The 16,513-nt window shown below is 44.1% G+C and overlaps 1 protein-coding gene across 3 annotated transcripts; it reads right to left on the reverse strand.

The window, feature by feature from the left end:
• Positions 1–1,266: 1,266 nt before the first annotated feature.
• Positions 1,267–16,194, reverse strand: FAM53C (family with sequence similarity 53 member C). Of its 3 annotated transcripts, none has more exons than XM_077326168.1 (5): positions 16,067–16,194; positions 11,645–11,900; positions 6,430–6,487; positions 2,549–3,273; positions 1,267–1,688 (listed from the first exon to the last, which is right to left on the reverse strand). In XM_077326168.1, the coding sequence occupies exons 2-5, from the start codon at positions 11,720–11,722 to the stop codon at positions 1,425–1,427; spliced, it is 1,125 nt and encodes a 374-aa protein (XP_077182283.1). In that variant the 5' UTR covers positions 11,723–11,900; positions 16,067–16,194; the 3' UTR covers positions 1,267–1,424. The 3 variants fall into 3 exon arrangements, with proteins under 3 accessions (XP_077182283.1, XP_077182282.1, XP_077182284.1); XM_077326167.1 differs by lacking the exon at positions 16,067–16,194 and adding an exon at positions 15,641–15,831; XM_077326169.1 differs by lacking the exons at positions 6,430–6,487; positions 16,067–16,194.
• Positions 16,195–16,513: the final 319 nt, after the last annotated feature.

Consider the following 16,513-nt stretch of genomic DNA (forward strand, 5'->3'; position numbering starts at 1 on the left):
CTTCCGGTGTGGCACCGTAACCTTTGTGCGGCGGCGCTCACTTGAGGTCTGATGCAGGGCGAGGGGAACCCAGCCTGCGCGGGGCAGGAGCCGTGCGGTGGGGCCCGTGGCAATAAGTAAAATACATTTAAAATGCAGTCTGGGTTACGTACGGTGCTCTGAAGGAGTCAATCGACAAAGCACAAAAGTTAGGCAAAGAAGTCTTTTTTCATGGTTACATTTTGGTCTTAAATGATAAGCAAAATCCAAGAAATGAATGGCTTTGCCTGTGGAATACTCAGGAATACTATAAAGGCACACAAGTCTTCTTCCTGCTACAGTACCTTGAGAGCATTATAATCTTCATTTTAAACACCTGGAAAAGCATTATATAACTCAAATATACACCATGTAGTAATTCCTTTTCCGGATGCTGTTATCTTGATGCTGTTTATTCTAACTTCTGTTCCCCCATTATCCATATCTCTGTTTTTGTATGATATTGAAAATATTGCTTTAAATGCTTTAAATTCTTTATTTCTTGAAATACTTGCACTGAGAAGTAATGAGCAAACTTATTCTTTGCGAGCCTTATTTGGAAAACAATTCACCCTAAAATCAGTCGGTTTTTTCCTGCCTGCACTCAGAACAGAGCTCCTGACAGTTCCTAACAGGAAACTGGCTCATTCACTGATCCAAAAACTTCATAGAAGGATAGGAAGCAGTACAATGTAAATTAACCAGGAACCCCAGTAAATTCCCAGTTTACTAAAGAAGTTTCATAGATTTTTAAAGACCTTCATAACTGTTGCCTAATAAAATCAGAGTCCAGTAGCACCTTTAAGACCAACAAATATTTATTAAAGGCGTGAGCTTTCGAGTGCAAGCACCCTTCGTCAGACTATGATCTTCTTACATAGTCTGACGAAGGGTGCTTGCACTCGAAAGCTCACGCCTAGAATAAATCTTTGTTGGTCTTAAAGGTGCTACTGTACTCTGATTTTATTGTGCTACTTCAGACCAACACGGCTACTCATTTGAATCTATAACTGTTGCCAGTTTATGAAGGATTTAAATTAGACTATTTAGTGACATCTTTGGGGATTATTTTACACTAATCTTCGAAAAATGTTTCTGTGCTTTGAGGTAAGGATTTTACTGAAAATATAGACGGACATGTGTCAAAACACTAGACCAGTGTCACTAGCAGAGATGTCTCTGCTCTTCCCCCCCCCCCTCCCCCAGCAATAACATTGTCCCATCCCAAAGACATACAACTCATGTAAGTGATTTTCCCTTTTTTAATACAAAAGAAACAAGCAGACAAAACCCCGTCAGTTCCACTGCCACTTCTCCCTTGGCACCCACCCCACTACCCTCAACTCAGAATACAGCTTCCCCCTGCTGCTGATCCCAGAGTCAGTTTTCAAAGGAACATCCAATCCCTAGTTCTCCTCAATCAAAGTTAGATCCAGATCACTAAAGTCTGGTTGGAAGAGAGTCCTTTTGCTGGCTAGGTTCCAGTTTAGTCTCCTTGCTGCTGCTGCTGCTGCTTCTTCCTCCTCTTCACTTTCACTAAGCACCTGGATGCAGTTGCTGATGGGACTGCATGGAGCTGAGGGTGCTTGAGGACTGCAGGCCAAGAGCCATGATGGAAATCCACCTTCTTCAGATTTGTCTAACTGACAGACAGCTCCTGCAAATGGTTTCTGTCAAACGGAACAATGGAAATTTATACACATCTTTTTGTTTTTACTGTTGTTATGTAGGGGCTTTTCAATTATGATATGCTGTGCTTTCAGGTGCATCAGAGTTATAGCTGGTTCACCTGTCTTTATGAAGAGAAACTCATTCTGGCTTCTGAAGATGGGAGACTATTGTGGGTTTCACATACAAGCACCATTGGGAAGTTACTATGGACTGTGCAGATGGTTAACTGAGCCAGACTTTAATTTTTCAACACTATTTCCATTACAGACTTAAGCAGGCTATTCCAGCAAAGTCTTCCTGAACTCATTCCAACCTCACATAATCTGCATTTTCAATACCACTGTTTCCCACAATAGTCATTTATGTAAATCTATGCTCTCACCCATGAATTTAAACAGTAAATTACTACACTTTTGTACAGATCACAGTACATTTCAGTTGGTTTTAAACTATAGCTATTCCACTTTGCCTTCCTCATGCAAAGAAGATGGAGCAATAACAAACTCCCTTGCACAGTTTATGGAGGACAAATCAGGAGTTTTTGTCTTGTACAGCACATATCACAAATTGCCAGTAAATGTATCTGGAGCAAATATGTTATGCTGTCATTATACACATAAATCTTAATGCCATATATGGCTCCCAGCTCCTCACTGTTCACCACAGTGCTTTTGAGCCATCTTAGAGTAATATATTACTGGCTCTAGTTAAAAGGCAGAGGTCAAGAGAACCACATTATTTGTTAAAACGGGCAAACATCTACTTAACTTTCAAAGCAGGCTGTTGGTCTCTAACTAATCTAATCTGTGACCCTAACATTCTTTGAAGATGAATGGATAGTGCCTGCTTCCTTCCTTACCTGATTCATCTTGTAGAAATCAAGCGAAGGTCTGTGCCACCTCACTTCTTCATCATGGCGCCTCTTGAGACCACATTTCCGGGTGTCCAGGTCACATGGTTGTGAGCGGCTGCGAGGGAGGCTGTGCTGGTGTCGAAGCAGCTCTGGTGTGGAGGTGGTAGAGCTTCGTGGAGATGGCAAAAATCTGACAGGCGACAGGGAGAAACGTCGTTGCAAAGGGTAGGGCTGCAAAGTCTCTCCAGTCTCCCACTGTACACTTGCTGGGGATTCTCGGGACAGAGCCAGACTGAAAAAAGGTGGGCTTCTGCCACCATCAGCACCATCTTGAACACACTGCTGAGAGGCACTGGGGGCAGGATTGAAACAAGATCTGTTGGCTTCCTGGGCCAGGTTCTGGGGTCGAACTAACAAAGTGTCCCCTCCACTGTTGTCCCGACGTTTGATGTGCGTCCACACTTTGGAGCCCAGGGGCCTCCAGATAGTCTGCCAACGTGAGAGATCTTCGGGCACTGAAAGTGAACGGCAGTGTCTTTTGGTGGGGGGCACAGAAGCCTTTTCTGAGACTGATGAGTTGGTGGCCAGTGTTTGGGATATGAAGCTGTTCTGAGGACTGTTGTCTGGGCGGCAGGGAGGCAGGGAAAGGCTTAAACTGGAGTGTTGGTCGAGGCCTGTGCTGTCCTGATGGATCTTTGGACAGGGAGTCAGATCCCTCCATGAAGCTCCTTCTGCAAGAAATACCAAAAACCAGAAGATTAAAAGGCCCTTACTGCCACCCTACTATGCATCCCTGGCATCCACAATTACATCTTGTGAAATGACAGCAATCTGCACTCTGATCTGTCTTTGGAAATTAATCAGATAGCATGGAACACACATTAAATTCCATCCACCCCCCAAAAAGTTCCTGTACTGGCACAAAAGAAGTTTGCATAGAATCCTTCCACACAATGGCATTATGTTGGTAGACTGGAATTGGACCCAGTGTTTACAACACGTGTTCACCGGCCAACAGAACCTGTGGTTTGGCCTGATCATTATCACTCTCAAGTAATAAGCAATCCATAAGGATACCCAAATGGGGCATGTTTGCCAGTTGCTCCTTGGTTCACTAACTATAATGTCTATGCCTTTCCTCCGAGAGCCAGTTTGGTGTAGTGTTTAGGAGTGCGGACTGCTAATCTGGCATGCCAGGTTTGATTCTGCGCTCCCCCACATACAACCAGCTGGGTGACCTTGGGCTCGCCACGCCACTGATAAAACTGCTCTGACCGGGCAGTGATATCAGGGCTCTCTCAGCCTCACCCACCCTACAGGGTGTCTGTTGTGGGGAGAGGAATGGGAAGGTGCTTTGAGCCTCCTTCGGGTAGGGAAAAGCGGCATATAAGAACAAACCCTTCTTCGTATGATACAGACATTCCTAAACTCAAGTAATTTTCTTACCAAGCTAGGCATTTGTCGATCAGAGGTAATGAATAAAGCTGATGAGAATAAAAGGAATTTGGTTTATTTTTCTATCCGTTATGGTTAGGGCAACATGTCAGGTAGATAAAATGACAACATTTTCCCAGTTACAGGAACTGAACAATGAGAACAGTTGGCTGACTGAGCACAAATTAAGAGAGATCAAAATGAAACAGAAGAATAGTTGAAGTATTAACCCTTCCTGCTTCTTTTATGTAATGCAATGATGAGCATCACTAGGATTAAGGTGGCTTTTCATCTTTATAACCAGCAAACCATCAAATCTTTCAGCCATTTTCCTACAATACCTTCAATACTTCTTAGGGAAAGTAATGTAGGAAGAAATTCCGTGCTTCAACAATGCTCTACAATGTTCCTCTAACAAAATAACAAGGCATTCTTAATTTAATTTATACAGGTCTTCCAGACTCCTTTGCACAACTGTAGATGTATGTAACCAAAGCTAGTGCTCATTATCTTCAAATGAGTGAATCACCAAGCCAGAAAAACCTCCTTGAATACTAGTCCTCCAGCCCCAAATCATATTACCAGGTAGCTAATGCCCCATATCTCAAATACAGATGATCAGCAAATGAGTTTAAAACCAAGTAACTCATATTGATATAGGCTTTAGTTTAATTCAGTCCAAATAATGCTTTTCACATGCACATAAAAGTCATTTAAGTGGCAGACATTCTAACTCTAAACTCTAGAGCAGTGATCCCCAACCTTTTTCAGGCTGGGGACCGGGGGGGGGGAGAGGGAGAGGGAGGCCCGGGGACCAGGGGGGGAAGAGGGAGACTTGTGCTCGCTGCGCGGCACACCCCCCCGCACAGCGCTTGCCGGCGGGGGCAGGCGCGGAGCTGCCACACCTGTACGTTTGCACCCACTGGAGAGTGCCACGCTGTGGGGGGGGGGAGGCACAGCTGCAAGTGCACAGGCACAGCAGCTCCTCACCTGTGTGTTTGCACCTGCTAGGGACCCCCACCACGGCCTGGTACCGGGCCACAGCCCGGGGGTTACAATATGGCTGTAACAGAAAAGACCAGAACACTTACAGAAGGGACTCGCTTTGGGAGAGAACACTTTCTCTCTTGTAGACAATGGTGCCTACAGAAGAGAATGTGTTACTTAGAGTGAATAACTGGAAGCTATTTTATTCTGGAGACGAGCCTCTTGTGGCGCAGAGTGGTAAGACAGCAGACATGCAGTCTAAAAGCTCTGCACATGAGGCTGGGAGTTCAATCCAAGCAGCCGGCTCAAGGTTGACTCAGCCTTCCATCCTTCCGAGGTCGGTAAAATGAGTACCCAGGTTGCTAGGGCGTAAACGGTAATGACTGGGGAAGGCACTGGCAAACCACCCCGTATTGAGTCTGCCATGAAAACGCTTGAGGGCGTCACCCCAACCAAGGGTCAGACATGACCTGGTACTTGCACAGGGAATACCTTTACCTTTTAATTTTATTCTGGGCTCAGTATCATGAGTGCTCTGAGGAAATTTCCTGCACATGTTAGAAAATGGGAATTTTTTTGCTTCATTTACGAGTTGCAATAGAGCCAGTTATTAGTTATTTTGATAGCTTCAACTACTTGTTAAGGCTTTCTAGCATAGTAAAATGAATTATATACCAACTTTCTCTAAGCCAACACTATAAAACCCAGCAGCATTGTGATACGGGGCAATTACTCATTTCATTCTACTTACATACATAACCGGGGCATTCATGATTCAAATGCTCAAATCAAGGTTGTTGTTTTTTTTACCCCAGTGGCATTCCACCAGCATAATCCTCCCACTACACTATAATTTAATAAATAACGAAATAGTGACAGTATCCATATGGCAGCATTTATATAACCAGAAAACCAATTATGATGGTCACATATAAAGTTTTTAATGTGGACAGCATCCAATACAAATACTGTAAAACTCAGCTATAGATACAGCAATGATAATTACCAATACAAAACCAGAGACAGGAAGGTACAATGTTTGCAGGAACCATTTTAGAAACTCCTGAAAACAACATTTTCTTCTTTTACAGGGAGAATTAAGTTTGAAGCAGATTTAGCAGTCTCTTTCCTTGATTCCTCAAAGGTAAGAATAAACAAAGAAGATGAAACTTTTCTTTACAAAAAAGCACCTCCTCTCACTATTCAGGGCAGCCTTCCTGTCACTGACCCTAATAAATTGTTTTAAAAACTAATTCATCATTGACACCACATTTGGACCAAAGCTTTCATTTTAAGTGAAAGTGGTATCACAAGATATATGTCCTCCACAAGGAAACCTGGAAAATAGGCAGATTTTATTAGCCACAAAGTACACATAGAGAACATCAAAAGATTTTTTTTTAAAACCAGACAAGAGAGAAATGGATGTAGGCACGAAAGGTGGTAGTCCAGCCAGATGCTCTTACCAGGTGCTATCTGGAAGGGGCTGCCACAGGTGGCCACATCAGCATGATCAGGCAAAGGCTAAGGAGGGAAACACAAGGAGTCACCACATCACAGCAACAACCAGTATCTCACAAGCACCTCCAGCTCTGTAATTCCCACCATATGAACTATAATATGGTGATACCAGCTACAGGATTTCATCAACATTTAGATATCTTAATCTGTCAGAATTCCCTGGTAACTACCTCCCAGTCTGCACCTCCCAGACCAAAGAAGACATCAGAACTATTTTCATGGTGATATCCTTAGCCTCAAGCCAACCTCTACAGAGATTCTAACAGCTTTAAGTCTTCCTTCTGTGTCATGCCTCTACTAGATTTAAGGTGTCAAATTGAAGAATGCTTTTTCCTCAGAAAAGTCGCTCTCCCCGTCCCCTGGGAAGGGCTTTCTCCGCCCCCCCCCCCCCAGCCTAAAGTCCTTCCCAGGGGCCGCAAGCCAGCAGTCGCTCTCCCCGGTCCCTGGGAAGGCCTTTCTCCGCCCCGCCCCCAGCTTAAATGCCTTCCCAGGGGCCAGGGATCGTGCTCCCGGCCACCTGGGAACGGCTTCAGCCTGGGGGGGGGGGAAGCTCTTCCCAGCCGCCTGCCCAGCGCTGCCAGGGCAGTTGGGAACGGCTACCACCCGCTGTATTCATTTTACAGCGGGCTTAATTACTAGTAAAACAATAATTAAATAACGGATTTCTTGACCCCATGGCTGGGGGGGGGGGGAATCGGGTATAGGCAAACTTTGACAAACACCTTGACAAATTATGGTTTCCTATTCAAAAAGTAGATTCAGGTGGGTAGCCATGTTGATCTGAAGCAGCAGAACAAATCTGCAGTGGACCATCTCCTGGCATTCTTGGAGGAAACTTCGGCACTCGTTCCATATCAGTCTGGCTTCCGCCCTGGCCACGGGGTGGCGACGGTTTTGGTCGCCCTGCTGGATGACCTCTGTCGCCAGCTGGATAGAGGCGGGTCAGCCGTGTTGGTCCTTTTAGACCTATCGGCAGCCTTTGACATCGTGTACCATGAACTGTTGGTCCATCGCCTGGCCGGTACAGGGATACGGGGCACAGACTTGTGCTAGATACGCTCCTTCCTCCAGAACCGGTCCCAGAGGGTTGCTGTGAGGGAAGAGTTCTCGCGGCCCTATAGACTCCCTTGCGGGGTCCCTCAGGGTGCAGTACTCTCCCCCACATTGTGTAACATCTTTATGCGCCCTCTGGCCCAGCTGGTACGGAGTTTTGGGCTGGGCTGCCATCAGTACACTGATGACACCCAGCTCTATCTCCTAATGGACGGCCACCCGGACTCTCCCCCGGAGCCATTTGCCAGATGTTTGGAAGCTGTGTCTGAATGGTTCGAGCAGAGTCGCCTGGGTGGGACCATCGATGCCTCCCTAACAGGTCAAGAGAGTAGCGGGCCAGGCATTTTTCTATCTTCGCCAGGCCTGGCTACTAGCGCCCTACAAAGCGCCCCTGACCACTTGGCCACAGTGATCCATGCGACAGTCACCTCCAGAATAGATTTCTGAAACTCGCTCTACGCAGGCCTACCCTTGTCCTTGACCCGGAAACTACAGCTGGTGCAAAATGCAGCTGCCAGGCTCCTCACTGGAACATCCTGGAGGGCCCACATCCAGCCGGTGCTGAGGCAGCTGCATTGGCTGCCAATTGTTTCCCGGATCCGGTTCAAGGTTTTGGTTTTAACCTTCAAGGACCCATATACCTGAGGGACCGCCTACTGCCCTATGCCCCCCGCAGGGCCTTAACACTCTATGGGTGAGAACCTGTTGGTCATCCCCCGACCCAAAGGAAGCATGCCTTGCCTCAACCAGGGCCAGGGCCTTTTCGGTCCTGGCCCCTACCTCATGGAATGAGCTCCCAGGTGAACTGCGGGCCTTGCGGGATTTGTCAGCTTTCTGCAGGGCCTGTAAAATGGAGCTCTTCCACCAGGTCTATGGTTGAGGCTGGGGTCAGCGAATCAGGGACATCACTCCCCCCCCCCAAGGAGTCAGAGTGTACACTACTCCCCCCATCCTTTCCTCTTCACCTATTTGATAATGGGGGAGGGATGGAATTTTTAGCCATCATATTAGTAGTTTGATGTTTTAATGGGAATTTTAATGGGGTTAGTTGTTGTGACCTGCCTCGAGCCTGTCGGGAGAGGCAGGAAATAAATCTAATAATAATAATAATAACAACAACAACAACAACAACAACCATCATCATCATCTAGAGACCAGCGGCACTTTTAAGATCAACAAAGTTTTATTCAAGGTACAACCTTTCATGTGCATGGTATCTGAGGAAGTGTGCATGTAACATGAAAGCTCATACCCTGAATAAAACTTGGCTATTGGACCCAAACATTGTTATCCAAAAAGTAGTTAGCAAAAAATGTTTAGATACCAAAGGCTGCAATTTCTCCTTATGGTGCCACATCAATCCTTCTATCTCTAAATTTTGTATTTCATTTTCCTGCAGATCCAAAACTGCCTCCCTGTTCTATGACACAAAACAAAATGTTTTCCAAATACTCTCAAAAGCTCACAAACATATTGAGCAACAAGAGCAACAACAGTCAGCCAAACAATTTGTTTTTCACTCACAAGAAGCAGCTGAGCACCCAAGATGCAAACTGCTCCTATGTTAGGTGCATGTGTAAGAAGCAAAGCATCCCAGTGCTGTGCTTAGCAATGAGCTGCACAGCTGACTGAATGTGTCTCTTTTGGCATTAGAAAGCCAGTTACCTTTTAACACTAGAAGCCAGAGTCAGCCATATACCCAAACTCTATAACTCTGCCATGAAGACTGTATACACAGTGCTCTCTTTTTAGCAGTCCAGCAATTACTCCTTTGATGCTAGAAAAGAGACTGACATCTGCAGCCTCCACAGCACAAACAATGTGTTTGCTGAACACACTGCCAAACTATGGAGACTACACAAATGGGGCTCTTAACTCTTTCATAACAAAACACTAGAAGCAAGGGAGCAGCAGGGGTGGAAGGAGTAGCAGCAGCAGAAGAGAACAAAGCAGCAGACAGGCAGCCCCTCCCCCAAGCCCAACTATTTACATGGCTGAAGTAAATGTATGCAGCATTTTCTCACGTGTCTCATTTATTCCAGTTATGAAATCTGGCTTTCCTACTAGCAAAATAGAATTATCCAAGCTATTGCCTCATAAGGGGTATGCAAAACAAACAAACAAACAAATATAACCTACACAACCCCACCCCCCCAGTATTTTTCAGAATTTGGGTATATTGAACCCAAAATTTCCTGATATTCCCAATCTCAATATTAGTACAGTATTCAGATTCAGTAAATATTCAGAAATCTGATTTTTTTTTCTAGCTCCACCTTAGTAGTCAATGGTCCCTATACAGTATAATGGAGAATCAATCTGGGGGTATCTGGGATTCTGTGGGGGATGTTTATTGAGGTTGAGGTACCAAATTTGTAAAAAAAACCCTCCCCTCCAAAGTTTCAAAAGATTTGACCAGAGTGGCCAATTCTATGGTACCTCAAAGATGCCCCCATCCTCCACTGTTTCCAATGGAGGGGTAAAAGGACTTTTAAAGAGAATGCAGTCCCTTTAAATGCCTTTTGCAAGCCATGAGTGAACTCTGAAGGTGTTTAAAGAGTTTGCAATCTCTTTAAACACCTTCTCCAAGTGGTGAGTTCACCCAGAAGGCATTTAAAGGGACTGTAATCCTTTTACACATCCTTTAAATTTAACTATCCAGCAGCCCCAAAAAATATCCAAATATTTTTTTCAATATTGGGGACGTGGCCATTTTGGAGAGTTGAAATTCAACCCCATCTATATCCAGATGAAATAATATCTGGAAAATATTGCTAAGGTATTTTTCAGTTATCTTATCTGAATGCTAAACACCTGCTAATATCATGGTCAATTTATGTGATAAAGTAAGTCAAATATCAGTTTTATTTACCACCCGAAGCCTTCAATCCACCATCACCCAAGATACACCAAAATTTCTTTACACTTCTTTTATTAACTCCTAACTTGCTTCCATCTACTTCTAAAACATAAAGTTATGATCCTTGAACTGGCTCAGAACTTTTTGACAGTGGCCATCCTAGATGATACAAGGAGGTTCGGAAGGAGCAAATGATGGTGAGAACTTTTACTGTATGTCCTAAGCACTCTGCAATCATCCACACTAAAGCATCTCTAAATACAGATGTCCTTCTACTTACTGTGGCTATTACTCAACTGTAGGTCTGCCTTCTAGCCATTTAATTTTAGTGGTGATAAATTCCACAGGGTGATAAATTCCATAAACTGTAATTTGTCTGGAGTGGCATCTTGAATCTTAGGCAGCCTTAAGATTATTGATTCTGATGAAAAAGATCTGCTCTAATGTTACTATTATTATAGCAAGAATCAATAGCTTGATAAAAAATCAACATCATGGTGGGAATGGGAAGAGGGGAGAGACATTCTGTGTTACCTAATTCCAAACTGTACCTGCTTTCCATAAGCAGAAACAACTAATAGTCTACTCAATTTCTACCCTGAGGGAAAGGAAGGGTCATTGTCTTGCAGGGCATTGCTAAGGGGGAGCAGGTAGTCTTTCACTGAGGGTTTCTTGCTTGCTTTTTCTTAAAGAGTTACTTGAATGTACAGACATCCTTTAATATGATGTTCTAAATCTATTCTGGCCACAGGGAGGCAGAGGAAAAGCGAGGTGGATAAAAGAGTTATTCGTTGTGAGTGCTACCAAATAGATTACCCATAACTGTCACAGAAAATACAGATATTTTCTGCAGCAATGCTGATTGCATTTTTAAGGACTAATTTCAGTTTTTCCAGAGCACAGACTGATAAGACAGTGAGCTGGGAGCTTGCACTAGCCTAGTGCTTGAGAGCTTTTGTTTAAGTTCTTTCAACAACAGATTCCGCATTCCATAAGTTGCTTTTGAAATTCTCAGTTTCAAATAGCAGTTCACCATGCAGCACTGGCAGGTAGGAGCAGAGACTGCTCAAGAAAAAAAAGTTCTAAAATTTAGTTCATGATTTGCTGGTTTCTGGCCTAACTTAAGAGCACCTTAAAACACAATACCATTCTTCCATCAAGGAAAACAGAGAGCTACCACTGAAGAGAAACTTGAAGGTAGTTCCAACACTACCCTAACTTTCAAAGCCATGTCAGGGCAGTCTTACCAGGCTGATGCTGAAGGATGTGCATTTCAATTCCTCCAGGCTCTGTTTCTGTAGCTGTTCAGTAATCAGGGTGATCATGGTTTCTTATCATGGAGGCCAGGCACCAGAACCCCTTGTGACTCCAGCTTGTCTCCTGCCACCCTTCTGCCTCCCTCAGCAAATCCAGCCGTATTCAAGCATCATCATCATCTGCTACACCTACTAAGCTGTTGTCTTCATCACAAGCCAGCCATGTTCCACAACATCTTCCGGGACCCTGCAACACACAGGCATTTTAGTATATGGCATACCACACTCCCTGCCACCTGGGCCTCTCTATATCTGATGCTCAAAAATAGAAATATTCTGAGCTAGCTTTCTTATGTTACCCACATTTGCAATAGCAATAGTAGCTGCAATACTCTGAGAAGCCAAAATAGCTTATTTTGCACTATGTCCTCCCAATTAAAAATCCCTGGGCAATGATGACAGAGCAAAAGTTACATAGCATTAAGCCTTTAGTATACATAAGGTTTGTCAACCATCAGTGTCTTTCTTCCATAACTTGACAATCCAAGTCCCCTTTTACAAGTTCACAAGTGTTCCTACTTGGTTTCAGGCCTTATTCCTAGGGAATCCAAGCAGTATAGTCTTCTCCTATCTCTGTCCCATTATATCATCTTAACAGTTCTGTGAGGTAGATTGGGTAGAGAGATGACAACTAGCCCAGTGTCATCCAGTAAGCTCTGAGAGATTTGAATCCAGGCTCAACAGTCTATTTACTACACAACTCTCACTTTCAGCATATTGATTAACTATTTTATTTCAGAAGTCGCTTCAAGTTCCAGTCTTATGCCTGCTTCCGGAGGGCACAGACCAAAGAATCAAAGCAATATGGTCGCCTGTACCATCCTATTCCTTACCAGGGTCTAGTACCACCATCCCTCTAATGTCCCAGGGAACAGAGTTTGGTTCATGAGGGCTGTTCTGTTGTAACTAGCTCAATGCATAAAGATGTAGACATGCAATATGAGAAAAGAAAGTGCTAGCACCAAGGAGGAAAGCACCAGCATTTGAGTGCCATGAAAAACAAAGAACTCCACTTCAACCTCTGAACTTTCATAGCATTCTGCTTCATTTACTTTTTTCATTCCATTGCATTTACTACTCTTGTCTTCCAATCTGAACTGTATGCCCTCAGATGCCTTTTAAGCTATGGCCCATGCACATCAAATGCACTTCAGTACTATAGCATTATTTAATACCAGTTTTCTGTAGTGTGCGTGGACCATTTGGAGTAGTCCTCACTCTCTAAACATGAACACATTGAGGTCTGGGCCTTTATCAAAGATACAATGTCCCCAGATAAGAAATTATAAAAGATGGTGACTCTGAATCAGAACCATGGCCCATAATCTCTGACTTCCAGCTGGCCTGGAGACAAGGCTCCAAAGGAAATAACAAGATCCACTCTGATTGATTATTTGCTTGATTGACATTTTCACTTTTATCCAGGCTTGAAGCCTCTCTTGCTCTGCAGAAAACCTCAGCATCAGAATACCCATGTTAACAGCAATCATACTGGATATTTATCATTGATAAAGTTCTACTTCAAAGGCCTGCAATTCCAAGACATCTTCTCAAAATTTAATCTGCCCTTTTTCTTGACTTTTTTCTTATACAAGTTAGTCAGAATACCCCCTGTACTGCTTTCACTAAGAATTTACAGCGTCAAGTTGTGTTTTTCTTAGTCAAACTTTTCAATAAAGTTAAAGAGAGAGAAAATTAAAGCAGACCTCTAGTAGCACTGATTCTTAGCTTAAGGAATACAAATTAAAAGAAATAACAATTTAGAAATTAATGTATCAGAATACTTCAACTGATACTGAACTTCTTAATGAAGACTATTCTGAGAAAAAATTTTGAAAGTAGGTAACTATGGTTTCCATTTTACAAATACATAATTCAATCAAAGAAATCTTGACATTCAAGACCACCCAGAAAGGCTAGCTAAAAATCTCATTTTGAATCCAGGCTTTTAAAATCCAAGTCAGACACTGATTACTATGTTTGCAGTCCTTCCCACATAAATACAATTTAAGAGTCTTATAACATCTCCTTTTACTAGTGTTATCCATCTTCAGAAATTCAAAATTATGTTAGAATATCTTGCCTAAGTACTATTTTTCTACATAAATGACACATTAAGGAGTGACTTTTGCATTCACAAGACGACAAAAGAGAACTTGTCATAAAACTACAGGGGAAAGCCTGCAATCAGGCAATGCCCGAGAAAATGAATAGAACAAAGTACACTGAGAGAGGGGGGGAGAAAAGAGGAGAGCTCATAAAGACCTAAGTTGCATTTATTTGAGGTGAAAGGAACTGGCAATTTATTACTATGGGAGAAAAGAGCTAAGCAACCCACAGCTTTATTAATGTTACCAGTTTGAAGGGGAAAAAATGATGTATTTCAGTGATAAAAAATCCAGATGGAGCAATACTATACAGAGAGAAAGAGGAAAGCCATTTGTAAAAAACTGAAATATATTTGCTCATATTCACCATCTCCTACATCTGTCTTCCTCTCTTCATTGTTTGTTATAGATTGTATGGTCTTTAAAGGCAAGGACTTGGCTTTTTGTTTATGGAATTTTCTAAAGTGCTATGAACACTGACAGTATCTGTAATCCCTCTTCTGGTAAATACAAACTACAACTTTACAGAGATATCCACAAGGATGCCTGGGTAAGTTTCTCTACAGGCTTATCATAAAAATCTAAGCATAGATATAGATTTTCTACTTCCATGAGTGACCAATCATTAATCTTTCATCAGATGTTCATTTTATGTACATAGAGGTTCAGATTCTCTAGACTAAACTAGAGAGTTTCTACGAGCAACAATTTCCAGTTCCCCCAGAACTATAATCCTGATTAATTTTTCATCTGATACAGAGTACTGGATTTAGTTCTGAAAGACTGAAATTCAAGCCCATGCTCAGTTATGAAGCTTCTTGGATGGCCTTGGATAAGTACTATCTCCTTCACTACACCCTAACTGGCAGGACTGTTGTGAGGATAAAATGAGATAAAAGACAGAATGTAACTCACCCTAAACCCCAAAGATAGGGGAGGAAACCCCTAGAAATAGTTACACCAAGCCTTATCTAATACCCCGTGATTATTCTTCACTAGCAGGCATGTTGCTAAATTATGTTTGCTCTTTGTTTCCTGCCCTTAGGCAACTGGTTACAGTACTTTGCATCTGGTTCCACTCCTACTTTCTTTCAACAGCTTCAGGCCACAGCCCTTTAGAAAGCCCAGCTAAATCAAGCCCCTTGACCCGATGGCTTTAAAAAACAAGTTCAGATCATTCCACAAGGAAGCCTTCCTCTCCAAACTTACAGGATTTCACAAATACTCGATTCCTTCGTCTCAAGTTACCTATTTACCAAGCACAAAAATGCAGGCAGGCTTGAAGCAACTGGGAAAACCTCCAGCCGCGCTGCCAGACGCACAGTGCAAGCTTCCATGACACGATTTTGTCATGCAGGGAGATTAAACTGCGTTTTAAGAATGGGTCCCAACAACCTAGCTTTAGGAATGCATCCACAGGGGACGCAGTACTTAACAAAGCATAGCTATCCCATCCTCCACGGAGGGAGCCACTTTCCCACTTCTCAGTGAAGGCCCTCCATTCCACCCCAAATTCTCACACAGATGCATTAACACACAAGAGCGCACCATCCAAAGCAGCATCCTGTCTGGAAACACCAACACTACTCCCATCACCCGATTAAATTTAAATCCTCATAAACAAAAACAGCCCTGCCTTTATAGTCTCCTTTACCTTGTATTAAATACCTTAGCAAGACAGATCACAAAGACCCCCCCCCCGAAGATGCCCGAAAAGCACCTCCGCTGGCACCGCCGAAATCGCTAATGCACCCCAAAACACTTCAGCACCCCCTCCCCCCCAGCTTCACAGCCCCCTCCGTCGCATTCCGGTACCCACCGCGCCAGGAGAATGTGGCTGCGGCTCCAATAGCTCCTCGCGGGGCCGGAGCAGTTGTGCGCCCCGAACGGTCTTGCCAGCCCCCCACCCCCTAGACCGTCACTGCTTAACACCCCCGGGGCCGACCATCCGCCGAGGGAAGGCTCCCGAGCACCAGCCCCACCACCTACCACCGTCCTCCCTCTCCACCCCGGCGGCCCGGGCTCCCCAGCCCCGCCACCCCCCGCAGGAGCCTCTCCTCCCCCTTCGGTCGAGAGTGGACCGACCCGCTAAGCCCAAACCACCCACACACACAAAAAAGGGGGGAATGGCAGGTAGCGCAGAAAAAAAAACTAGGAGACCGTTGGATAACGGGAGCCGGACACCTGCAAATCCACCCGAACCTTCCCCCCCCCCTTGCTGCACCATAGTGGCTGATTTACGCACGATTCTGGATCTTGCCCCAACACCATACTCTTTTTCTCCCCTTCTGTGGCCCATACCACATGGCAGAGCATGATGGGAGATGTAGTTCGACGTTGGTGTCTTGGAGAATGGTATTTATGTCTCTTCTCCCGCCCGCCCCCCTTACCTCTGGCCCTTTCCTTCCGGGGCCAAGGAGCATGTTCTAACTCTGGTACTTAATTTGAGCTAGATGCAGTCACAGGCTACGCATTTGGCAGCTATGTACAGTGCGATAGTTGTATTTGTGCATCCCTAGATTTTCCTGCTGCCTATTAAACTGCTTTCAGATATCTGAAGTAAAACTTACACAATCAGGAGGCCTAGTTTGGAGTCTCAGCCAGTCTCTTAAAAAGCAGCATTTAGGAATGTATCTGAGACAAGAATAAGCAACTGGTAGCAAACTCATGCTAAAGCTCTTGTACTCCAATT

Source organism: Paroedura picta, chromosome 3, assembly GCF_049243985.1.
Source record: "Paroedura picta isolate Pp20150507F chromosome 3, Ppicta_v3.0, whole genome shotgun sequence".
Classification (NCBI taxonomy): domain Eukaryota; kingdom Metazoa; phylum Chordata; class Lepidosauria; order Squamata; family Gekkonidae; genus Paroedura; species Paroedura picta.

Excerpts from the sequence above, each read along its gene's own strand:
- FAM53C (XM_077326168.1), bottom strand. The coding sequence starts at position 11,722 with ATGATCACCCTGATTACTGAACAGCTACAGAAACAGAGCCTGGAGGAA. Across the intron at positions 3,274-6,429 it reads CCCCTTCCAGATAGCACCTG|AAGGAGCTTCATGGAGGGAT; the intron begins GTAAGAGCATCT and ends TATTTCTTGCAG. Across the intron at positions 1,689-2,548 it reads ATTTCTACAAGATGAATCAG|AAACCATTTGCAGGAGCTGT; the intron begins GTAAGGAAGGAA and ends TCCGTTTGACAG.